The sequence below is a fragment of the Macaca mulatta genome, chromosome 10 (assembly GCF_049350105.2).
Source record: "Macaca mulatta isolate MMU2019108-1 chromosome 10, T2T-MMU8v2.0, whole genome shotgun sequence".
In the NCBI taxonomy this organism is placed as follows: domain Eukaryota; kingdom Metazoa; phylum Chordata; class Mammalia; order Primates; family Cercopithecidae; genus Macaca; species Macaca mulatta.
The window spans coordinates 87,846,399-87,873,384 of NC_133415.1; the positions used below are offsets into that span (position 1 = coordinate 87,846,399).

Here is a 26,986-nt window from a genome sequence, read left to right on the forward strand (position 1 = left end):
CAGGGGCAAGATCACAGCTCACTGTAGTCTCGAACTCCTAGGCTCAAGCAATTCTCCCTCCTTGCCCTCCCGAGTGGCTAGGACTACATGCGCGCGCATCACGCCTGGCTAAAAGTTAAAAGTATAAGCATCTCAATTGCTCTTGTTATAAATTTCCATTGAAAGTTCTATTAGCAACAAACAAATATACCATTTTTATCAGACTCACTAACCGAGCATTTCTTTTTTTATTGCTGTTATCTGTATTGGGCAAATGGCTTTTAATGTCTGATCTATTACTAATTCTAATAAAGAACCTACTACTTCCCTGTGAGCAGGAACAGGAAAGCAGCATAAAAACGAAACTTAATTTTCATAAGCCCAAAACCAACAGATGATGAAACTGAGTATGAACCATGGACAGAGTGTTTTATTTGGCACTGCTTCTATTTTTAAAAACTGTTTCTATTTGCTCCTAAGCTGCCAGGAATGCTAAAATGCTAGGTCTCCTTCTCAGATCCCAATGGGCAGCCCCACTAAGCTAGCCTGACTAGACGGGTTGCCTCACATAATCCTGAGACAATGTAGACCCTCTGCATCCCTTATCACCACCTTTCAACCTACTGGGGCTCTGTGATTGATTTATTTAACGACTTCAGAGCAGGGTAAAACACTGCTCTGTATGTCTCACTATATATCTCACTATTTCTAGATCCTCCACTTTTAAAAGGAATTAGGATTCACTCATTCATCAAGTATTATTCAGCATCAACTCTAGAGCAGATACAGTGGTGAGGAAAAAAAAAGTCTCAGCCTTCATGGAACCTATAAATCTAGTGGGAGGAAGAGAGACTAAACAAGTGCACCAACAAATAATTACAATATGCTACTTGCTATAAGGGTAGACAGAGAACATGAAAGATCAAGTTAGACAGAATGCACAGTTGAGACATTAAAAATGAATATAAATCCTCTTAACCACTACTGCATGCACAAATGAGGCCTTATATAGTGTATAGGACCCCTAATAGGTTAGGGGTAAAAAAAAAAAAAAAAACCTTTTAAATTAAAAAAATGCAAAGCTGGTAGGAGGGCATTCACCAAACATTAACTGAAGTCATCTCTGGCTTTTAACGCCAGAGTAAAGTGCATTCGCTTTTTTATTTTAAATTAAATACTGAAGCTGGGTGTGGTGGCTCATGCCTGTAATCCCAGCACTTGGGAGGCTGAGGTGGGCAGATCACTTGAGGTCAGGAGTTCGAGACCAGCCTGGCCAACATGGTGAATCCCCATCTCTACTAAAAAAAAATACAAAAATTAGCCGGGTATGGTGGCGGGCGCCTGTAATCCCAGCTACTTGAGAGGCTGAGGCAGGAAAATCACTTGAGCTTGGGAGGTGGAGGTTGCAGTGAGCCAAGATCATGTCACTGCACTCCAGCCTGGGCAACAGAGCCAGATTCTGTCTCAAAAAAAAAAAATTTTTTTTGTATATCTAAAAAGAATATTTGTAACACGTGTAAGTCATAAAAAATAGTAATAGAATATTGCCCATATATCTACCGCTCAGCTTAAGAAATAGTGCATACCAAAACACTCTGACTTCTTACCATTCACACTCTAGTAATGACTGAACTTTTTATAAAGAGCATATATCACCTTTCTAACAAAAAATAGGTTTTTAAAAAATAAAAGAGTGATCTTACCAGGTTATTGCTTACTCTCTCAGCTAGTTATATATGAGAAATAACAATTTCCCAAGGAAACATAGAAGCTGGATCACAGGACTATCAAAAGTACAAAGATGTATTCTTTTAACCCAGATCTGAATTTCTACGCAGTACAGAATGCATAAAGATAGTTGCTTAGCTGGGGGAGGAGAGAGCAACCTGTAGCTGAAGGTAAGACATGTCCTCAGTATTAAGAGTCAGGAAGGGAAGGAAGAAGGCAGCTGCTGGGAACTGCCACCATATTGGCACGTTGGAAAACAAGGACCAGCAGCTAACAGGTATACTTACTTTTCAGTTTCTGTCCCCGGATAGAGATCGTAGGCCTCATAAGAATTTCTACAAGAAGCTATAAAAAAAATTAGATAAAATCTTCAAAATTAATTCAAAGCATAACTTATAAAATGATTTTGCCATAACCATTCATTGCCCATATATCTGTCACAGTATTACAAGACCCTTTTGTTCCAGGAGGCAGTAAGGTTCAGTAAAAGGAACACTGCAGCAAGTCAGGAGACCCAGGTTCTAGTTCCAGCTTGGCCACCTACTTGCCCTTCTCTGGGCCTCAGTTTTCTCATTTTTGAAAAGAAGTATTTTAGAGTAAGTAATCTCTGTGATCTAATGTGGCTTTAATTTCTGAAAAGCTGCAGAACATTATTACTATGATTCTTCTGCTTAAGGCATATTTGTAAGTGTAAGTTTATTTAAAAAGGTCTCAGAAGATACACCATAAATTGTTAACGCTGATTTCTACAGGGTTGGGTATGCATGTATTTTTTATTTTACATACTTTTAATACAACTTTGCACAAACTGTTTAAAATAAGCATGAATTTAAAAATTCATTCTATGGAGAGAAAGGATAGTTGATAAAAGGATCAATCCATTAGAAAGATAACAACTACAAACACATATGTACCTAACAACAGAGCCCAAAAATACATGAACCAAAAGCTGGCAGAAATGAAGCAAAGAGATAATTCAAAAATATAAGTTGGACACTTTAATAACTCTGCTTTCAATAATAGACAACTAGGCAGACTAGCAAAGAACTAGAAGACTTGAACACAATGAACACATACATCCTAACAGACATGTACAGAACACTCCATGCAGCCGGAACAGAACATACATTCTACTCAAGTGGACATGAGACATTCTCCAGGACGGATCATATTTCAGGCCACTAAACAAGCCTCAATAAATTTAAAAGCACTGAAATCATATACAGTATGTTGTCTGGCCACAATGGAATGAAATAAAAAAGAAATTTGGGAAATTCATGAATTATGTGGATAATTTAAAAAACCCATCCTAAATAATAATGGTCCAAAGAAGAAATCATAAGGGGAAGTATAAAGTATCCAAGATGGATGAAGACACCAAAACTTACGATGTAGCTAATGGAGTGCTCAGAGGAAAATTTATAGCTGTAAATGCCTACATTAAAAGAAAATTCCTTTTCCTTTTTTTTTTTTTTTTGAGACAGTCTTTCTCTGTCTCCCAGGCTGGAGTGCAATAGCCCGATCTTGGCTCACTGCAACCTCCACCTCCTGGGTTCAAGCGATTACCCTGCCTCAGCCTCCAGAGCAAAAGGAATTACAGGTGCCCACCACCACTCCTGGCTACGTTATGTATTTTTAGTAGAGACGAGGTTCTGCCATATTGGCCAGGCTGGTCTCAAACTCCTGACCTCAGGTGATCCGCCCACCTTGGCCTCCCAAAGTGTTGGGATTACAGGCGTGAGCCACTGCACCCGGCCAAATAAATTTGTTTCTAATCAATAACCTAATCTTCTGCCTTAAGACACTGGAAAAAGAGCAGACTAAACCCAAAGCAAGCAAAAGGGAGAATAAGAGTTGAAACAAATGAAACACAGAACAGAAAATAACAGAAAATGAACAAAACCAAAAGCTGGCTCTTTGAAAAGACTGGCAAATTCTTAGCTAGACCAACCAAGAAAAAAGGAGAGAGGATACAGATTACTATACTCAGAAATAAAGGAGAGGGCATTACCACCAACCTTATGGCAACAAAAGTCATTATAAGGAACTACTATGAACAACTGTATGCCAACAAATTAGATAACCTAAACGAAATGGACACATTCCTAGAAAGACATAAAACTATAAAAACTGACTTAAGAAGAAACAGAGGCTGAGCATGGTTGTTCCTGCCTGTAATCCCAACACTTTGGGTGGCTGAGGTGGGAGGACTGATTGAAGCCAGAAGATTGAGATCACCCTGGCCAACATAGCAAGACCCCATGTCTCTACAGATAAAATAAATTAGCTGGGTGTGGTGGTATGCCTATAGTTCCAGCTACTCGGGAGACTGAGGCAGGAGGATTACTTGACCCCAGAAGGTTGAGGCTGTAGTGAGCTATGATCATGCCAATGTACTCCAGCCTGGATGGAAGGGCGAGACTCCCATCTGTTTAAAAAAAATAAAGAAGACGAAACAGAATATCTGAATAGCCCTAGAGCAAGTAAAGAGATTGACCTAGTGATTTAAAAAAACAAAACAAAACAACAACAACAAAAAAACTACCCATAAAGAAAAACCCTGGACATGATGCCTCCACTGGTGAACAACACAAGACATTTAAAGAATCACCAATTCTTCCCAAACTCTTCCAAAAAACAGAAGAGGAGGAAACATTTCCCAACTCACTCTTTGAGACCAGTATTACCCTGATACCAAAACCAAAGACATAACAAGAAAACTACAGATGAGTATCTCTTATGCATATATACATAAAAATTCTGAAAACCCTAGCAAACAAAATCCAGACACATATAAAAAGGATTATAGTCCACGCATGGTGGCTTACACCTATAATCCCAGCACTTTGAGAGGTCAAGGCAGGAGGATTACTTAAGCCCAAGAGTATGAGACCAGCCTGGGCAACATAGTGAGACCCTGTCTCTACAAAAATTAAAACAAAAAATTAACCAAGCATGGTAGCATGCACCTGTAGTCCCAGCTACTCAGGAGGCTGAGATGGGGGGATCGCTTGAGCCCAGGAGAAGCTGCAGTGAGCTGTGATCATACCACTGCATTCCAGCCTGGGTGACAGAGAGACCCTGTCTCAAAAAAAAAAAAAAAAAAAGGATTATACACCATGACGAAGTGGAATTTATCCCAGGAATGTAAAGTTGGTTCAACATATGAAAATCAATATAATACACCATATCAACAGAATAAAGGACAAAATCCAAAAGCCACACAGTCATCTCAACAGATGCAGAAAAAGCATCTGGAAAAAACCCAACACACTTTCATGATAAAAACAATCAACAAGGAATAGAAGACAACTTCTTCAGCCTGATAAAGGGCTTTTATTAAAATACCCACAGCTAGTATCATGCTTAACAGTGAAGACTAAATGCTTTCCCATTAAGATGAGGAAAAAGACAAAGACGTCCACTCTCGCTACTTCAGTTTAACATTGTATTGAGTGTTCTAAGGCAATTAGGGAAAAATAAAAAAAGAAATTAATGGCACCCAAATTGGAAAGGAGTAAGTAAAACTAATTATTTACAGATGTCATAATCTAGAATATAGAAAATTCCTAAGGAATTCACTAAAAAAACTATTAGTGCCAATAAGCTAGAGTTCAGCAAGATTTCACGATAGGTGATCAATATACATAAATCAACTGTATTTCTACAATTGTAGCAAGAAGCAATTCAAAACTGGAATTATGAAAGCAATTCCATTTAAAAGAGCATCAAAAACAGTAAAGACACTTAGAAATAAGTTTAACAAGTGCAAGACTTTTACAACAAAACATTTTTGAAAGAAATTAAAGACAATAAAAAATGGAAAGCTATCTTGTGGTTCATGGATCAGAATATTTAATATTAAGATGATAATACTCCCTAAATTGACCTACAAATTCAATGCAATCACTATCAAAATCTCAGCTGGCTTCTTTGCAGAAATTGGCAAGCTGATCCTGAAATTCACATGCAAATACAAGAGATGCATAACAGCCAAAATAATCTTGATCTGTAAATACAAAAATAAACCCCTGTGTCTATACGATCAGTTGATTTTTGACAAGGTTGCCAAACCAATTCAATAATGAAAGAGTAGTTTTTTCAGCAAGTGGTGCTGTGACAACTGGATAGTCACATGCAAAATAATGAAACTGGACCCCTGCCTCACATGATAAACAAAAATCAATGCAAATAGATCAAAGATCTAAATGTAAGATAAAAAATATAAAATTCTCAGAAGAATACACAGGTAAATCTTTGTGACCTTGGATTAGGAAATGGTTTCTTAGATGCACACCAATACCCAAGCAACAAAAGATAAAATGAACTTCATCAAAAGTAAAGACTTTGTGTTTCAAAGGACACCATCAAGAGGTGAAAAGACAGCTACTTAATGGGGGAAAATATTTGCATATTACAAGAAATTAGTATCCAGAAACTAATACAACTCAATAATAAAAAGACAACCCAATCAAGAAATGGAGAAAGCAGATGAATGCACATTTCTCCAAAAGTTCAATAAATAGATGATCAACATTAGTCATCAGGGAAAAGCAAAACAAAACCACAATGAGATACCTCTTCATACCTACTAGGATGGCTATAATGAAAAAGTTTACAAATAGTAACTATTAGCAAAGATGTGGAGAAATTAGAACCTTTATACATTGCTGGTAACATGTAAAATGGTGCAAGTGCTTCAGAAAGCAGTCTGGCAGATCCTTAAAAATTAAAGAGTTACCAGCAACTCCACTACTAGGTATATACCAAGGGAATTTTTTTTTTTTTTTTTTGAGAGGGAGTCTCGCTCTGCCACCCAGGCTGAAGTGCAGTGGCGCGATCTCGGCTCACTGCAAGCCCCGCCTCCCGGGTTCCCGCCATTCTCCTGCCTCAGCCTCCCGAGCAGCTGGGACTACAGGCGCCCGCCACCATGCCCGGCTAATTTTTTGTATTTTTAGTAGAGATGGGGTTTCATTGTGTTAGCCAGGATGGTCTCGATCTCCTGACCTCGTGATCCGCCAGTCTAGGCCTCCCAAAGTGCTGGGATTACAGGCTTGAGCCACCGCGCCCGGCGGGAAATTTTTTAATAAGACAATCTAATAGAAAATGAAAACATGTCCATATAAAAATTTGTATGCCAATGTTCATGGCAGCATTATTAATCATAGCAGATTATTAATAACAGTCAAAAGTGGGAACAACCCAAATGTCCATCAACTGATGAATGGATAAATAAGATGTGGTCTATCCATACAACGGAATATTTCTTGACAATAAAAAGGAATGGAGTATTGGTACATGTTATAACATGGATTAACCCTGAGAGCATTATGTTAAGCAAAAGAAGCCAGTCACAAAAGACCACGTATTGTATGACTCCATTTATGTGAAATGTCCAGAATAATTAAATCTATAAAGACAGAAAGATTAGTGGTTGCCTAAGGATGGGGGAGGGAGGCCTTGGGAGGAAATGGAGAGTGGCTACTGAAGAATATGGTATTTCTTTTTTGGAGTGATGAAAATGTTTTAAAATCAATTGTGGTGAGAGTGGTATATAACTCTGACTATACTAAAAAACCGAGTTATATCTTGTAATATATCTTTTAAATGGGTGACTTGCATGACATGAATATCTCAATAAAGCTATTATTTAAAACAATAAAACACCTCATGCTCAGTTAAAGCTAGACATAAAAAGCCACATGGTGGATGATTCTGTTATATGAAATATCCATAACAGGTGATATGGTTTGGCTCTGTCCTCACCCAAATCTCACCTTGAATTGTAACAATCCTCATGTGTCAAGGGTGGGACCAGGTGGAGGTAACTGGATCATGGGGGCGGTTCCCCCATGCTGTTCTCGTGATAATGAGGGAATCTCACGAAATCTCATGGTTTTGTAAGTGTCTGGCATTTCCTCTGCTTGCACTCACTCTGTCCTGCTGCCCTGTGAAGAAGGTGCCTGCTTGTCCTTTGCCTTCTGCCATGACTGTGAGTTTCCTGAGGCCTCCCCGGCCATATGGAACTGTGAGTCAATTAAACTGTGAGTCAATTAAACTGTGAGTCAATTAAACTACCCAGTCACAGGTATTTCTTCACTGCAGCATGAGAACGGACTGATACAATAGGCATATTATGGACATTATGGATATTTCACAATAGGCATAATACAGACATAAAATAGATTAATGGTTGCCAGAGCTAGGGAGAAGGGGAGATGGGGAATGACTGCTAACTGGTACAATATTTCTTTCTGGCATGATAAAAATGTTCTGGTTATCACTGCACAATACTGATGGGTGGTTACAAGAGTTAACTTTATGATATGTAAATTATATTTCAATAAAGCTGTTATTGCTGGGCAGGCAGGGTGGCTCGTGCCTATAATCCCAGCTACTCAAGAAGGTGAGGCAGGAAGGTCATTTGAGACCAGGAGTTGGAGAGTGCCTGAGGAACAGAGCAAGACCCCTAGAACTCTAACAAATATTTAAAAAAAATTATCCAGGTATGGTGGCACGAGCCTGTAGTCCTAGCTACTTGGGAGACTGAGGCAGGAGAATCACTAGAGCCCAGGGATTCGAGGCTGCAGTGAGCCAGGACTGTACCACTGCACTCCAGCCTGCGACAGAGTACAACTCTACCTCTAAAATCATCATAACAAGTTTTAAAAGCTGTTATTTAAAAAAATTCTGTTAAACAAATTCTAGGTTAATACAAACAGAAAAAAAAAAAAATGTTAGAAAGGAATACTCCTGAATCTCAACAGTGGTTGAATGTTGGTGACAAGTCCTAAGATAGTTTTTCACATTTTCCTTGACAAACACCTTTTCCTTTTAAAATGAGGACCTTTGTTTTCCAAAAAAGTGCAATTTCCACTTAAAGCATTTAAAATAATCTATATGCTGAGAATATGACTAAGCCCGTATGTTTAAAGACATCCCGTATATACATATTTTACTTATTTTTTATTATTGTTTAAATCAAGCTAGGAGTTACCCTAGAACAAAAAGAAAAAAATTCTTCCTTAGCCCCTTCTAGCTATAGGCCAATACTGAGGCAGCATATCCAAGACATCTCAAGCCAAATGAAGAAAGAAGATTCCATAGCATTTTTTAAATTAAAAAGCCAGTAGGCAAATCTTTGAGACTAGATAGTTCAGCTTGAGGGTCTGAGAAAGCCTCTGTTCATCTCACACCAGCAACAAATCTTTAGAAAGTAAATCCACATGCCATGAGATTGCTCCTGGCATGAATGTGACACTATAATTCAACATCCTGAATTAAGAGAGATGTGTTATTTTAGCTTGAAGCAGATTAAAAATAAAAATCCTAAACTACTACACCACAGATTGTCAATTCTAGAGAAGCACTGGGTTCAGCTTTCTGCACATCTGTATTTAATGTCAACTGCACTTGTAGGAGAGAAAAGCAAGATGTCTCACGACTTGGGGCAACAATGAAAGTTGCCCTGAATGTAGGCCTGCTTTGCTTTGTATAATAGAGACCTAAGGTCATCCTCTAGAAAAGGTGGAGTAATTATTATAGAGTATATAACAATTTTATAGCCTGTTTTCATCATGAATTTTCCCATATTATAATTTTAACATTATATTAATAACTTCATAAAATTCAGCAAAATAGAATAACCATTACCTTCTCCTGGTAGACAGTCATTACAAATAATGTTACACCTAACCGTCTTGGTATACAAGTTTTATCTCATTTTGACTTATGTCTTCAGGAGAGTCACAGAAATGGAAACAACAGGGCAAAATGAGTAGTAATGTTTAAAGCTCTGAAGTATACTACATAAATTCTTCTCAAAAGAGATCACATTCATCCAAGCAATATGTAAGATGCTCAAGTGCATAGAATGTATTTAAAATAAATTCACTTCAAATGGAAGATAGACTATGTCAATGAATAAAAGTTCCTGAATGCCAAGCAATGGCTTACACCTGGCCCACAACTACTGAAAAGCTGGAAGATTTTTACCTACAAATCTAGATTTCCCATAACCTCTCAGGGAAACAGTCAATGGGAGAAGAAGAGTCATTTCCCCCATAAAAGCAGGCACACACTCTCCTAGTCCACCACAGTCCTCATACTCGTTTAATTTATGCAGATGAGCTTGCTCTGGGTCTGCTTCACTCCACTTAGTTACATACTTCACATCTGCTTTGTATACTCTAAGATACACTTTTCACAGTCATGTTATAGATAGGGTCAGGTTGACAAGGAGTGATCCCACTGAGCTTTGGGCAGCATGACCCAAGAGAGACTTACTTTGGGTTCTTGCTAGTTATTAGCAGAGGAAGAAATAATAAGCTCTGTTTGGAAAATACTACCAGCAGCAGGATAGCAAGAGAGTTCACTAACAAATGCACCCAAACTGAAGGTTAGTGAGGTGCATAATGACTTAAGCAGGAGCCCATGTTTATAAAATGACTGGGATTCCTGGAGAAGCTGCCTTAACTCAAAGCAGGAGAGAAAACCCCCACAAAATCAAGAACAATTGATCCAAAGATGTCTGAAGATGGGATAGGATCCTACTAGAGAGCCACATTTCCACTGAAAATAGACACCAGGCTAGAGACCTACATTATTATATTTCCTCCCATAAATACATCAGTTCTTACTGAGTAGATTTCCTGATGAAACAACTCAAAACTAAAGGGTCTCTTGTGCTGGTCAAGTAAGTAAATGCTCTAGGACCACCGGCACTGCTGTGGAGAGGGAATGCCGAGCAGCAGTTAAAGAAGAAAGGCTGTGGCTGATGACATGCATGCAGATGTCACACTCAATCTTTACTTCAGTGGAAAATGGCACCTTTAAACAAAAGGAAACTTTAATAACTGAAGTATAACGTGATACCGTTTAAAGAGTAAAATTTTTTTTTGAGACTGAGTATTGCTCTGTCACCCAGGCTGCAGTTCATGGTGTGATCTCGGCTCACTGTAGCCTCAACCTCCCAGGCTCAACCAATCCTCCCACCTAGCCCTCCAAGCAACTGGGGCTGCAGGCATGTGCTACCACAATCGGCTAATTTTTTGCATTTTTAGTAGTGATGCAGTTTTGCCATGTTGCCCAGGCTGGTCTCTAACTCCTCGACTCATGCAAATCCGCCTGCTTCGGCCTCCCAAAGTGCTGGGATTACAGGCATGAGTCACTGCACCTGGCCATGAGTACAAATTGTACATGTACAGTTTTACACACTGAACACCATTCCTGTACAATCACCACACAGATCAAGATAAAGACTAACCACAATACCCGGAAATGCCCTCTCCTTCACGTTCACTTCAGGTAATGGGGTTATGGGCAAATATCTAGGGCAGAAAAGTCAGATCCGAACCCTTCACTCATTACACCAAAACAAATTTCAAATGGTGCAAAAATTTAAACATATACAATTAAAAACTGTAAAATATTAGAAGGAAATAGGTATGTAAGTTTAAAGCCAACAGTGGGAAAGGTATGAACCAAAACTCTGAAGCCATTAAAGACTGATCAATCTGACAATCTAAAAATTAAACATATCTAATTTAAAAATAACGTCAAAATTTAATTCTCAAAATAGGAAAAAAAACACAAATGACAAAGGGCTTTAAAAAATCAAAAGCACTTACAAATCGGTAAGAAAAAGGACAAATAAATAGAAAAAGGTGAAAAACAGACAACTGGCAGAAAAGGAACTACTTATAAACACAAGAAAAAATATCCAATCTCAGTCATAGAATGAATTTTAAAAACTGCAGAGAATTTATAAAGAACTCTTACAACATAATATTCAAAAGAGATATATCTCAACTAAGAAACTGAAAGAGGAGACAGTAATTTCTCCAAGGAAGATACACAAATGACAAACTCAAGAAAAGATGGTCGGCCGGGCGCGGTGGCTCAAGCCTGTAATCCCAGCACTTTGGGAGGCCGAGGCGGGCGGATCACAAGGTCAGGAGATCGAGACCACAGTGAAACCCCGTCTCTACTAAAAATACAAAAAATTAGCCGGGCGCGGTGGTGGGCGCCTGTAGTCCTAGCTACTCAGGAGGCTGAGGCAGGAGAATGGCGTGAACCCAGGAGGCGGAGCTTGCAGTGAGCCGAGATCGCGCCACTGCACTCCAGCCTGGGCAACAGCGTGAGACTCCGTCTCAAAAAAAAAAAAAAAAAAAAAAAAAAAAAGAAAAGAAAAGATGGTCATCACTGGCCATCAGGGAAATGCAAATCAAGACCACAATGAGGTGTCTCTTCACACTCACTAGAATGGCTATAATCATTACAGGGCCGGAGCAGGGGCTCATGCCTGTAATCCCAGCACTTTGGGAGGCCAAGGCTGGGGGACTGTTTGAGCCCCGGAGTTTGAGACCAGTCTGGGCAACAAAACAAGACCCCATCTCAGTATTTTTTTATTTTTATTTTAAAACACTTTCAAAATGACAGATAATAACAAGTGTTGTCAATGATATAGAAAAACTGAAACCCTCAGACATTGCTGGTGGCAATGTAAAATGGTAGGGCCTCTGGGAAAACATTCTGGCAATTCCTCAACCAATTAAACATAGAGTTACCCCATATGACACAGCAACTCTATTCCTAGGTATGTATATGCCCAAGAGAAATGAAAATATGTCCACAATGAACCTGTACAAGAATGTTTATAGCACTGTTACTCATAATAGCAAAAAGACGGAGGCAATCCAAATGCCTCTCAACAAATAAGAAATGTAGCATACTCACACAATGAAACATCATTTGGCCATAAAAATGAGTATTGATACATGCTACAATACGGATGAACCTAGAAATCATTACGCTAAATGAAAAGAAGCCAGGCACAAAAGATCACATATTATATAACTGAATTTATACAAAATGCCCACAACAGAGAAATCTATAAAGACAAAAAGTATACTAGTGTGGAGAGAGGGGGAGGAGGTGGCAGAGGTAGGGCAGTGCTAGATAAAACACATGGAGTTTCTTTTTTGGGGTGATGAAAATGCTCTAAAGTTGACAGTGGTGATGGCTGCACATATCTGCAAATATACTAAGAACCACTGAATTGTGTACTTTAAATGGGTGAAATGTATGGTATGTGAACCATATCTTAATAAAGCTGGTTAAAAAAACTATGGAAAAATACCATTTTTTCTCACATCTGCTTAGTAAATACTTAAAATATACTGTTTGCTGAAGGGGGCTTCTGGGTACTGGTAATGTTCTATTCCCTAATTTGGGTGGTAGTGCAAAAGTGAATTTATTTTGTGGTAATTATCGGTGTACTTTTCTGTATGAAGGTTATACTTCAGTAACAACATCCATAAAAATACACACATAAACACAATATGTTGGTGATGGTATGGGTAAACAGACACTCATACTTTGTTACTGGGGATATAAACTGACAAAACTTCTTAGGTAGGTAAACTTCAGATTTATACACAATAAAAAACATATGTTCTTGTTCCAAAGGTATATACTCACATGTGTACAAAAATATGTACAAGATCTTTACTGCAACCTTGTCTGTAAGAGAAACGGTGTGGAAAAATTATAAATGCCAATCAACTGGGGCCTGGGTAAATGTATTATGGCACAATCACACCAGGGAACACTAGCTATTTAATCTTTTTTTTTTTTTTGAGAGAGAGTCTTGCTCTGTCACCCAGGCTAGAGTGCAGTGGTATGATCTTGGCTCACGGCAACCTCAGCCTCCTGGCTTCAAGCAATTCTCCTGCCTCAGCCTCCCGAGTAGCTGGGATTACAAGCACCCGCCACCGCGCCCAGCTAATTTTTGTATTTTTAGTAGAGACAGGGTTTCACCATCTTGGCCAGGTTGGTCTCGAACTCCTGACCTCATGATCCACCCGCCTTGGCCTCCCAAAGTGCTGGGATTACAGGCGTGAGCCACCATGCCTGGGCTAAAAATTTTAATTAAAAAAAAAGAGACAGAAGAAAGAAGGTACAGGATAGTGTAACCGTGTATATGGTATATCACTCTATGTGGGGAGAAAATAAACTAAGGTGGAGGTGGAGGAATATTTACACACATACACACACACACACATACACACACCCACAACAGAACATCTTTGGCAGGACACACAAGAAACTAGTGATCACAACTGGTTCTGAGGAGGGGACACTGGGAAATTGAGAGATGTACTTTTCACTTTGTATTTTTTTAAAAAGGTAGACACCAATTTAAATAAATGAATTATTCTAAAGTAAAAGAATGCTGCTTCAACATGTAAATGCCACTAAGCTTCTAAAAGTTAAAATCTGAAATGTTATAAATTCTGAAATCTTTCTTATCTCCCATTTCAAAAGTTAAATTCTCAAACCATTAAGTGGTAGTAACAGTAGTAATAATAAATAGCTACTTACATCAACACCTCCAAACAAGTCAAAAATATAAGTATTTGGATAAGTGGTTTCTTGGGTAAGTTTCCTCTCTTCAGTAACAAATGCCATAGCCTCCATGGAGAGAAGAGGAGAAATTTCCTAGTTTTTTTAAAAAAAGTACATACAGACATTGTATTAGTAACCAACACAGGCCAGACACTAAAGCATCAGTTTGTGCTCTAGTCCCAACTTGAATTCCCATGAACACAAAGACAGTCCCCAATGAACCACACTTCCTAGTATTCAGACCCCTGTAAAGCCCTTTCTCACACTGAATCTGCGCTGGTATGACATACCTCAACTAACAGAATGTGGTAGAAGTGACACTAGGCCACTTTCAGCATAAGCCTTAAGAAAGCCCGGTAGGCCAGGTGCCGGGCTCACACCTGTAATCCCAGCACTTTGGGAGGCTAAGGTGGGTGGATTACTTGCGGTCAGGAGTTTGAGATCAGTCTGGCCAACATGGCAAAACCCCATCTCTACTAAATATACAAAAATTAGCCAGGCGTGGTGTTACACACCTGTAATTCCAGCTACTCGGGAATCTGAGGCATAAGAATCACTTGAGCCAGGGAGGCAGAGGTTGCAGTGAGTCAAGACAGAATCACTGCACTCCAGCCTGGGCAACAGAGGGAGACTGTCTCAAAAAAAAAAAAAAAAAAAAAAGCCTGACAGACTTGGCTCTTGTCATCCTGGAACCCAAACATCATGCTATGGGAACAACACAGACAACTGGGGAGGCCATGAGGATAAGAACTGAGGCCACGACCAATATCCTTAGCTGATCTCCAGCTGACAGGCAGCACCAACCTGCCAGGGATGTGAGAGAGACCACTTTGGACATTCCAGATATCTCAGTACCACCCTACCCAACAGCACATGAAGCAGAAGAGCCACTCAATCAACCAAGAATTGTTGACAGATAAATGATGCTTGCTACTTTCGGCTGCTAAGTTTCGGGGTGACTAGTTCTGTAGCAATAACCAAGTCACTGCTCAAACGTCATCTCCTGCAGGAAGTCTTCCTGATTTCCCCCAACCAGAAGCATGCTCTTCAGACCCCCCAAACAATCTACAACTCATTATAACATTTAGCACTTTTACTTTGCACCTATTTACAAACCTATGTTATTTTGTTATTTCTTCCCTAGACTAAATGTTTCTTGAAAACAACACAAACAGATCCCACTTTGTATTCCCCACAGATTCCAAGACACAGTATTTGATATAGTACACATAGGGTAGTAGTTCCCAAACTGAGGGCCACAGAATCCTTTGTTGGAACAAAGCTAAGAGGAAAAAAAATCTTATAAGAAAACCTAAAACATAGTAAGTTTCAAATAAGTATTTATTGAATGAATAAAGAAATGATGATCACAGCAAAGATATACAAATATTAATTTCTCTCCCCTTTAATTTCACCTCAATCTCACATCTGAGATTCTGCAGGAAGCAAATAATGTGCAATTCTTTGAAAAGCATTTTTAAACAAGTGTAAGAAGCTATAATTATTTCTTTTTTTTTTTTTTTTTTTGAGACGGAGTCTCGCTCTGTCGCCCAGGCTGGGGTGCAGTGGCCAGATCTCAGCTCACTGCAAGCTCTGCCTCCCGGGTTTATGCCATTCTCCTGCCTCAGCCTCCCGAGCAGCTGGGACTACAGGCGCCTGTCACCTCGCCCGGCTAGTTTTTTGTATTTTTTAGTAGAGACGGGGTTTCACCGTGTACCATGTTAGCCAGGATGGTCTCGATCTCCTGACCGCGTGATCCGCCCGTCTCGGCCTCCCAAAGTGCTGGGATTACAGGCTTGAGCCACCGCGCCCGGCGCTATAATTATTTCTATCAGACTGTGAGAAGATTAAAAATATGAAAATGTCTCTTCTTAAAGGTAAAGACTATGTTTAGTTTCTATTACATTTTAAAATAACTATGTGATATAATAATCAAAACTTCACCTCTGAAGAACATTGTCATTCAATTACGTTCAATATAACTTACATGGATTTTTTTTAATTTTTTTTTTTAATTATACTTTAAGTTCTAGGCTACATGTGCACAACGTGCAGGTTTGTTACATATGTATACATGTGCCATGTTGGTGTGCTGCACCCATTAACTCGTCATTTATATTAGGTATATCTCCTAATGCTATCCCTCCCCCAGCCCCCCACCCCACGACAGGCCCCGGTGAGTGATGTTCCCTGCCCTGTGTCAGTGTTCTCATTGTTCAATTCCCACCTATGAGTGAGAACATGCGGTGTTTGGTTTTCTGTCCTTGTGACAGTTTGCTCAGAATGATGGTTTCCAGCTTCATCCATGTCCCTACAAAGGACATGAACTCCTCCTTTTTTATAGCTGCATAGTATTCCATGGTGTATATATGCCACATTTTCTTTTCCTTTTTTTTTTTTTTTTTTTTTTGAGACAGAGTTTTGCTCTTGTTGCCCAGGTTGGAGTGCAATGGCGTGATCTCGGCTCACCGCAACCTCCACCTCCCAGGTCCAAGCAATTCTCCCGCCTCAGCCTCCCGAGTAGCTGGGATTATAGGCATGCGCCACCAAGCCCAGCTAATTTTTTATTTTTAGTAGAAACGGGGTTTCTCCGGTGGGTCAGGCTGGTCTCAAACTCCCGACCTCAGGTGATCCGCCCACCTCAGCCTCCCAAAGTGCTGGGATTACAGGCATAAGCCACCGTGCCTGGCCATATGCCACACTTTCTTAATCCAGTCTGTCACTGATGGGCATTTGGTTTGGTTCCAAGTCTTTGCTATTATGAAAAGTGCCACAATAAACATACGTGTGCATGTGTCTTTATAGCAGCATGATTTATAATCCTTTGGGCATATACCCAGTAATGGGATGGCTGGGTCAAATGGTATTTCTAGTTCTAGATCCTTGATGAATCGCCACACTGTCTTCCACAATGGTTGAACTAGTTTACAGTCCCACCAACAGCATAAAAGTGTTCATATTGCTCCATATCATATTGCATCCTCTCCAGAACCTGTTGTTTCCTGACTTTTTAATGATCACCATTCTAACTGGTGTGAGATGGTATCTCATTGTGGTTCTGATTTGTATTTCTCTGATAGTCAGTGATGATGAGCATTTTTTCACATGTCTGTTGGCTGCATAAATATCTTCTTTTGAAAAGGGTCTGTTCATATCCTTTGCCCACTTTCTGATGGGGTTGATCTTTTCTTGTATATTTGTTTAAGTTCTTTGTAGATTCTGGATACTAGTTCTTTGTCAGATGAGTAGATTGTAAAAATTTTCTCCCATTCTGTAGGTTGCCTGTTTACTCTGATGGTAGTTTCTTTTGCTGTGCAGAAGCTCTTTAGTTTAATTAGATTCCATTTGTCTGTTTTGGCTTTTGTTGCCATTGCTTTCAGTGTTTTAATCATGAAGTCCTTGCCCATGCCCATGGCCTGAATGGTATTGCCTAGGTTTTCTTCTAGGGTCTTTATGGTTTCATGTCTAACATTTAAGCCTTTAATCCATCTTGAATTAATTTTTTTATAAGGTGTAAGGAAAGGATGCAGTTTCAGCTTTGTACATATGGCTAGCCAGTTTTCCCAGCACCATATATTAAATAGGGAATCCTTTCCCCATTTCTTGTTTTTGTCAGGTTTGTCAAAGATCAGATGGTTGTAGATGTGTGGTATTACTTCTGAGGTCTCTGTTCAGTTCTACTGGTCTATATCTCTGTTTTGGTACCAGTACATGCTGTTTTGGTTACTGTAGCCTTGTAGTATAGTTTGAAGTCAGGTAGCATGATGTCTCCAGCTTTGTTCTTTTTGCTTAGGATTGTCTTGGCAATGCAGGCTCTTTTTTGGTTCCCTATGAAGTTTAAAGTAGTTTTTCCAATTCTGTGAAGAAAGTCATTGGTAGCTTGATGGGGATGGCATTGAATCTATAAATTACCTTGGGCAGTATGGCCATTTTCACGATATTGATTCTTCCTATACATGAGCATGGGATGTTCTTCATTTGTTTGTGTCATCTTTTATTTCGTTGAGCAGTGGTTTGCAGTTCTCCTTGAAGAGGTCCTTCACAATCCTTTAAGTTGGATTCCTAGCTATTTTATTCTCTGAAGCAATTGTGAATGGGAGTTCACTCATGATTTGGCTCTTTATCTATAATTGGTATACAGGAATGCTTGTGATTTTTGCACACTGATTTTGTCTCCTGAGACTTTGCTGAAGTTGCTTATCAGCTTAAGGAGATTTTGGGCTAAGACGATGGTGTTTTCTAAATATACAATCATTTCATCTGCAAACAGGGACAATTTGATTTCCTCTCTTTCTAATTGAATACCCTTTATTTCTTTCTCCTGCCTGATTGCCCTGGCCAGAACTTCCAACACTATGTTGAATAGGAGTGGTGAGAGAGGGCATCCCTGTCTTGTGCCAGTTTTCAAAGGGAATGCTTCCAGTTTTTGCCCATTCAGTATGATATTAGCTGTGGGTCTGTCATAGTTCTTACTGAGATATGTACCATCAATAACTTGTTTATTGAGATATTTTAGCATGAAGGGCTGTTGAACTTTGTCAAAAGCCTTTTCTGCATCTATTGAGATAATCATGTAGTTTTTATCTTTGGTTCTGTTTATATGATGGATTATGTTTATTGATTTGTGTATGTTGAACCAGCTTTGCATCCCAGGGATGAAGCCAACTTGATCGTGGTGGATAAGCTTTTTGATGTGCTGCTGGATTTGGTTTGCCAGTATTTTATTGAGAACTTTTGCATCGATGCTCATCAGGGATATTGGTCTAAAATTCATTCTTTGTTGTGTCTCTGCCAGGCTTTGGTATCATGATGATGCTGGACTCATAAAATGAGTTAGGGAGGATTACCACTTTTTCTATTGATTGGAATAGTTTCAGAAGGAATGGTACCAGCTCCTCTTTGTACCTCTGGTAGAATTTGGTTGTGAATTCATCTGGTCCTGGACTTTTCTTGGTTGGTAGGCTATTAATTATTGCCTCAATTTCAGAGCCTATCATTGGTCTATTCAGGGATTCAACTTCTTCCTGGTTTAGTCTTGGGAGGGTGTATGTGTCCAGGAATTTATCCATTTCTTCTATATTTTCTACTTTATTTGCGTAGAGGTGTTTATAGTATTCTCTGATGGTAGTTTGTATTTCTGTGAGATTGGTGGTAATATCCCCTTTATCATTTTTTACTGCATCTATTTGATTCTTCTCTCTTTTCTTCTTTATTAGTCTTGCTAGCAGTCTATCAATTTTGTTGATCTTTTCAAAAAACCAGGTCCTGGATTCATTGATTTTTTGAAGGGTTTTTTGTGCCTCTATCTCCTTCATTTCTGCTCTGATCTTAGTTATTTTTTGTCTTCTGCTAACTTTTGAGTTTGTTTGCTCTTGCTTCTCTAGTTTTTTAAATTGTGGTTAGGGTGTCAATTTTAGATCTTTCCTGCTTTCTCTTGTAGGCATTTAGTGCTATAAATTTCCCTCTACACACTGCTTTAAATGTGTCCCAGAGATTCTAGTATGTTGTCTTTGTTTTCATTGGTTTCAAAGAACATCTTTATTTCTGCCTTCAATTTGTTACGTGCCCAGTAGTCATTCAGGAACAGGTTGTTCAGTTTCCACGTAGTTGAATGGTTTTGAGTGAGTTTCTTAATCCTGAGTTCTAGTTTGATTGCACTGTGGTCTGAGAGAGAGTCTGTTATAATTTCTGTTCTTTTAAACATTTGCTGAGGAGTGCTTTACTTCCATCTATGTGGTCAATTTTGGAATAAGTGCGATGTGGTGCTGAGAAGAACGTATATTCTGTTGATTTGGGGTAGAGAGTTCTGTAGATGTCTATTAGGTCCACTTGGTACAGAGCTGAGTTCAAGTCCTGGATATCCTTGTTAACCCTCTGTCTCCTTGATCTAATGTTGACAGTGGGGTGTTAAAGTCTCCCATTATTATTGTGTGGGAGTCTAAGTCTCTTTGTAGGTCTCTTAAGGACTTGCTTTATGAATTTTGGTGCTCCTGTATTGAGTGCATATATATTTAGGACAGTTAGCTCTTCTTGTTGAATTGATCCCTTCACCATTAGATAATGGCCTTCTTTGTCTCTTTTGATCTTTGTTGGTTTAAAGTCTGTTTTATCAGAGACTAGGATTGCAACCCTGGCTTTTTTTTGGTTTTCCATTTGCTTGGTAGATTTTCCTCCATCCCTTTATTTTGAGCCTATGTGTGTCTCTGCATGTAAGATGGGTTTCCTGAATACAGCACATTGATGGGTCTTGACTCTTTATCCAATTTGCCAGTCTGTGTATTTTAATTGGAGCATTTAGCTCATTTACATTTAAGGTTACTAGTGTCATGTGTGAATTTGATCCTGTCATTATGATGTTAGCTGCTTATTTTGCTCATTATTTGATGTAATTTCTTCCTAGCATCGATGGTCTTTACAATTCGGCATGATTTTGCAGTGGCTGATACCAGCTGTTCCTTTCCACGTTTAGTGCTTCCTTCAGGAGCTCTTGTAAGGCAGGCCTGGTGGTGACAAAATCTCTCAGCATTTGCTTGTCTGTAAAGGATTTTATTTCTCTTTCACTTGTGAAGCTTAGTTTGACTGGATATGAAATTCTGAGTTGAAAATTCTTTAAGAATGTTGAATATCGGCCCCCAATCTCTTCTGACTTGTAGAGTTTCTGATGAGACATCCGCTGTTAGTCTGATGGGCTTCCCTTTGTGGGTAACCCGATCTTTCTCTCCAGTTGACCTTAAAATTTTTTCCTTCATTTCAACTTTGGTGAATTTGACAATTATGTGTCTTGGAGTTGCTCTTCTCAAGGAGTATCTTTGTGGCGTTCTCTGTATTTCCTGCATTTGAATGTTGGCCTGCCTTGCTAGGTTGGGGAAGTTCTCCTGGATAATATCCTGAAGAGCGTTTTCCAACTTGGTTCCATTCTCCCCGTCACTTTCAGGTACACCAATCAGACACAGATTTAGTCTTTTCACACAGTCCCATATGTCTTGGAGGCTTTGTTAGTTTCTTTTTACTCTTTTTTCTCTAAACTTTTCTTCTTGCTTCATTTCATTCATTTGATCTTCAATCACTGATACCCTTTTTTTCCACTTGATCGAATTGGCTACTGAAGCTTGTACATTTGTCACGTAGTTCTCGTGCCACGGTTTTCAGCTCCATCAGCTCATTTAAGGTCTTCTCTATGCTGTTTATTCTAGTTAGCCATTCATCTAATCTTTTTTCAAGGTTTTTAGCTTCTTTGTGATGGGTTTGAACATTCTACTTTAGCTTGGAGAAGTTTGTTATTATCGATCTTCTGAAGACTTCTTCTCTCAATTCGTCAAAGTCATTCTCCATCCAGCTTTGTTCCGTTGCTGGCCAAGAGCTGCGTTCCTTTGGAGAAGAGGCGCTCTGATTTTTAGAATTTTCAGCTTTTCTGCTCTGGTTTCTCCCCATCTTTGTGGTTTTATCTATCTTTGGTCTTTCATGATGGTGACGTACAGATGGGGTTTTGGTGTGGATGTCCTTTCTGTTTGTTAGTTTTCCTTCTAACATTCAGGACCATCAGCTGCAGGTCTGCTGGAGTTTGCTGGAGGTCCACTCCAGACCCTGTTTGCCTGGGTATTACCAGCAGAGGATGCAGAACAGCAAATATTGCAGAATGGCAAATTTTGCTGCCTGATCCTTCCTCTGGAAGCTTCGTCTCAGAGGGGCACCCAGCTGTATGAGGTGTCAGTCAGCCCCTACTGGGAGGTGTCTCCCAGTTAGGCTACTTGGGGGTCAGGGACCCACTTGAGGAGGCAGTCTGTCCGTTCTCAGATCTCATATTCCGTGCTGGGAGAACCACTACTCTCTTCAAAGCTGTCAGACAGGGACATTTAAGTCTGCAGAAGTTTCTGCTGCCTTTTGTTCAGTTATGCTCTGTCCCCAGAGGTGGAGTCTACAGAGGCAGGTAGGCCTCCTTGAGCTGCGGTGGGCTCCACCCAGTTCCAGCTTCCTGGCCGCTTTGTTTACCTACTCAAGCCTCAGTAATGATGGACGCCCCTCCCCCAGCCTCACTGCCGCCTTGCAGTTCAATCTGAGATTGCTGAGCTAGCAGTGAGCGAGGTTCCGTGGGCGTCGGACCCTCAGAGACAGGCACAGGATATAATCTCCTTGTGTGCCGTTTGCTAAGACCATTGGAAAAGCGCAGTATTAGGGTGGGAGTGTCCTGATTTTCTCGGTACCGTCTGTCATGGCTTCCCTTGGCTGGGAAAGGGAATTCCCTGACCTCTTGCACTTCCCAGGTGAGGCAATGCCCCACCCTGCTTCAGCTAACACTCCGTGGGCTGCACCCACTGTCCGACAAGCCCCAGTGAGATGAACCCAGTACCTCAGTTGGAAATGCAGAAATCACCGTCTTCTGCATTGCTCATGCTGGGAGCCGTAGACTGGAGCTGTTCCTATTCGGCCATCTTGGAACCAGACCCCCAACTTACAGGGGTTTTACCTGCATTAGAGCTGGTGCTCTAAATTCAAATTTAGATCCAAACTACCGCTAAAGTTTGATAAAATAACTCCAGCCCTACTGAATCAGAATTTCAGGGGTGGGGCCCAGAACTCTGTTTTAAAAAGCTCTTCAGGTGATTCACAAACACACTCCAGTTTGAGAACAATTATCCTAGCATAATGTCTCTGTGCTCTTTCCACTCATTTCCCAATCATCAAACCTGGGACCTTCAATCTTCTTATGTTAGTAATAATAATCAACAACCACAAGGCCCCTTCCATGAGCCTTCAGCAATATGGAATCTTCTAAACCCTTTTCTACTTTTTTTTTTTGGAGTCTTGCTCTGTTGCCCAGGCTGGAGTGAAGTGGCGCAATCTTGGCTCACTGCAAGCTCCACCTCCCAAGTTCATGCCATTCTCCTGCCTCAGCCTCCCTAGTAGCTGAGACTACAGGTGCCTGCCACCACACACGGCTAATTTTTTTTGTATTTTTAGCCTCGATCTCCTGACTTCATGATCCGCCCGCCTCAGCCTCCCAAAGTACTGAGATTACAGGCGTGAGCCACCTCGCCCAGCCTTCTAAACCGTTTTCAAAAAGAATGTCATCTGAATCGCAGGATAGTGCTGACCTCCCAAAATTAAGGAAGCCCTGCCACAAAATAAACACACATAGAGACCAGAAGGATAACACAGGGAACCTAACGGTGATTATCTTGGGATGATGGGATTATAGGTGATGTTTATTTTCTTCTTTGTACTTTTTCTGAATTTCTCAAATTTTCTACAGCTTACACAGTAAAAAGAGGCTATTTTTAAAAGCCAACAGAAGGGGAAAAAAAGCAGACAGCTTGTGTCACCTAGAGTCCCTGAATATGCCCCTCCAAGTTCCTTAAGAGTTACCTTGAGGATGTTTTGGCACTCAGCGAAGTCACTGTGGAGGTGGCTGGTGGCATGCAGCTTGAGGAGCAGCTGAGGAATTCCACTCCACTTGGATTGTTTGTCCCTCTCTGTCAAAAAAGTCTCAGTGAACTGTGAGTTAAAAAAAAAGAGAAAACATATTATTGTATTATTGATAATAGCTGATATGGCAAAGGAGAGCAGCTGACTTCCAAACCCACCCAGGACAGTTACAAATTTCTCTCTAAGCACTACTATAAAAGGCCTCTGTCTAGAAATCTTCAAAACCTCCCCAACAGCCTATTACTATAAGTAGTAAGAAGGAGGGACTGGAAATACTCTTGTACCACTCACAAACAGCACAATATCATTGAGAGTGGACTTAGACTAACAGTAAACATATACTGGAAATTCTAGGGCAACTGCTGAAAGTACTTTTACAAGAAGAATAATTGATATGCTGAGAGATGAAAAATAATGGAACCATATAAACTGCACAGTTAAGCCCATAAAAGGCAGGAAAAGAGGAGAAGATAAACAAATAACAAGTATAATAAAACAAACATGGTATATATTAATCCAACTATATCAATAATCGCTGTAAATATCTATGAATGGTCTAAACAAAGGACAGAGACTACAAGAATGGATTTAAAAAACCAAGATCCAACAATGTGCTGTCTACAAGAAACTCACTTAAATATACATACAGATACGTTAAAAGTAAGGGGAAAGGCCGAGCACGGTGGCTCACACCTATAATCCCAACACTCTGTGAAGCCAGGGCAGGTGGATCACCTGAAGTCAGGAAGTTTGAGACCAGCCTGGCCAACATGATAAAACCCCGTCTCTACTAAAAATACAAAAATTAGCCGAGTGTGGCGGGAAGTGCCCGTAATCCCAGCTACTCGAGAGGCTGAGGCAGGAGAACTGCTTGAACTCAGGAGGCAGAGGTTGCAGTCAGCCAAGATGATGCCATTGCACTCTAGCTTGGGTGACAGAGCAAGACTCTGTCTCAAAAAATAAAAAAATAAGTGGATGGAGAAAGATAAATCGTGTAAAAAGAAAGATGGAGTAGTTATATTAATTTCAGACAAAGCAGGCTTCATAAAAAAAATTATCAGAAATAAAGTGGGTCATTTCATAATTTGTCGTTATGACAAATTATTAGGGGTCAATTCACCAAGAATATGACTCCAAAAATGACTCCAAAAATATTAGGGGTCAATTCTCCAAGAAGATACAACAATCCTTAACATATATGCATCTAACAACAGCATGTCAAAATATGAGGCAAAAACTGCCTAAAAGAACCGCCAGACAAAAAAATGACAAATCAACTCTTACAGTTAAAATATTTTAAACTAAAAGAAAACAAAACTTATCAAAATTTGTGGGATGCAGCAAAAGCAGTAATAAGCCAGAAGTTTGTATCACTGAATACATATATTAGAAAAGAAGAAATATCTATAGTCAATAATCTAAGCTTCTACCTTAGTAAACCAGAGAAAGAAGAGCAGTTTAAGCCTAGAGCAAACAGAAGAAAAAAATAAAAATGAGAGCAGAAATCACTGAAATTGAAAACAGAAAATCAAGAGAGAAAACAAAACCAAATGTTAGTCCTTTAAAAAGATTAACACAATTGATAAACTCTAACCAGGCTTATCAAGAAAAAAAGACAGAAACACAAATTACTAATATGCGATAAGTAAGAGGAATTATTATTACTGACTCCATGGACTTCGAAGGATAAAAGAGTATTATAAACTCTTTGCCCCGATATTTGCCTAGCACTTTGAGAGGCCAAGGCAGGAGGATCGCTTGAGCTCAGGAGTTCAAGACCAGCCTGAGCAACATAGCAAGAGCTCGTCTCTACTAAAAATCAAAAAAATTAGCCAAGGGTGGTGGTGCACACCTCTGGTCTCAGCTACTCAGAAGGATGAGGTGAGAAGATCACTTGAGCTTGGGAGAATGAGGCTGCAGTGAGCTATGACAGCACCACTACACTCCAGCCCGGGTGACAGCGCGAGATCAAAAAAAAAAAAAAAAAAAGACATCATTATAACCAAAGAGTGGAAACAATTCAAATGTCCATCAACTGATGAATAAATATAGTATATCCATCCAATGGAATATTATTCAGCAAGAAAAAGTAATGATGTACTGAAACTATAACAAGGATAAATCTTGAGACCATTATGCTAAACCAAAGAAGCCAGTGTCTAGCTGGGCACAGTGTCTCATGCCTGTGATGCCAAAGTAATCCCAGCACTTTGGGAGGCCAAGGTGGACAGATTCCTTGAGCTCACGAGTACAAGACCAGCCTGAGCAACATGGTGAAACCCCACCTCTGCCAAAAAAAAAAATACATATATATATACACACACACACACACACACATATATACACACACACACATATAAATTAGCCGGGTGCGGTGGCACATGCCTGTAGTACCAGCTACTCGGGAGGCTGAGGTGGGAGAAATGGCTTGAGCCCGGCAGGCAGAGGTTGCAGGGAGCCAAGATTGCGCCACTGCACTCCAGCCTGGGCAATAAAGCCAGACCTTGTCTCGAAACAGAAACAAAAACAAAGTGAGACTCCATCTTTAAAAAAAAACAAAAACAAAAACGAAACTAAAAGAAGCCAGTCTCAAAAGGCCACATATTGTTTGATTCTATTAATTTAAAATGTCCAGAATAAGCATATCCAGAGACAGAAAGATTACTGCTTGGCAAAGGTTGTGGGGATGGGGAAATTGGGGAGTAACTGCTACTGAATACAAGGTTTCTTCTTTGGGTGATAAAATGTTCTAAAATTGATTGTGATTGACAGATGCATAACTTTGTGCATACAGTAAAAACCACTGACTTGTACATTTCATTTTTCTTTTGTTTTTTTTAAACCCTTTTATCTCCTCGGTTTACCAATTTGTAAACTTTAAAAGGGTAATATGTGCAATATGTGAATTACATCTCAATAAAGCTGCTACAAAAACTAAATAAATAAATGAACATAAGCAAACTTTTTAGGGTGACAATGTTCTAAAACCAGATTGTGGTGATGGTTGCATAACTTCATCAATTTGCTGAAAATCACTGAATTGTAAACTTTTTTTTTTTTTTTTTTTGAGACGGCGTCTCGCTCTGCCGCCCAGGCTGGAGTGCAGTGGCCGGATCTCAGCTCACTGCAAGCTCCGCCTCCCGGGTTCATGCCATTCTCCTGCCTCAGCCTCCCGAGTAGCTGGGACTACAGGGGCCTGCCACCTCGCCCAGCTAGTTTTTTGTATTTTTTAGTAGAGACGGGGTTTCACCGTGTTAGCCAGGATAGTCTCGATCTCCTGACCTCGTGATCCACCCGTCTCGGCCTCCCAAAGTGCTGGGATTACAGGCTTGAGCTACTGCGCCCAGCCGAATTGTAAACTTATAATGGGTAAATTTTATTGTATATAAATTATGCCTCAATAAAGCTGTTTAAGAAATATTTTTAAAAAGAAGAGAAAAGGGAATAA

General features: G+C 39.8%; 1 protein-coding gene and 2 long non-coding RNA genes across 3 annotated transcripts in view; 1 reads left to right on the forward strand and 2 right to left on the reverse strand.

Moving 5' to 3' along the window:
* TRPC4AP (transient receptor potential cation channel subfamily C member 4 associated protein) overlaps positions 1-26,986 on the reverse strand; it is an 88,596-nt gene that overhangs the window by 49,560 nt on the left and 12,050 nt on the right. Inside the window, 3 exon segments of the mRNA XM_015149151.3 lie at positions 1,995-2,052; positions 14,092-14,208; positions 23,479-23,607. Coding sequence (XP_015004637.2) covers positions 1,995-2,052; positions 14,092-14,208; positions 23,479-23,607 — 304 coding nt within the window.
* On the reverse strand, positions 8,337-10,861 carry LOC144332127 (uncharacterized). Its single transcript, XR_013399901.1, has 2 exons — positions 10,820-10,861; positions 8,337-10,701 (listed from the first exon to the last, which is right to left on the reverse strand). It is a non-coding gene; the product is annotated as an uncharacterized LOC144332127 (long non-coding RNA).
* On the forward strand, positions 21,106-26,023 carry LOC144332137 (uncharacterized). The gene is made up of 2 exons (XR_013399911.1): positions 21,106-22,939; positions 25,500-26,023. It is a non-coding gene; the product is annotated as an uncharacterized LOC144332137 (long non-coding RNA).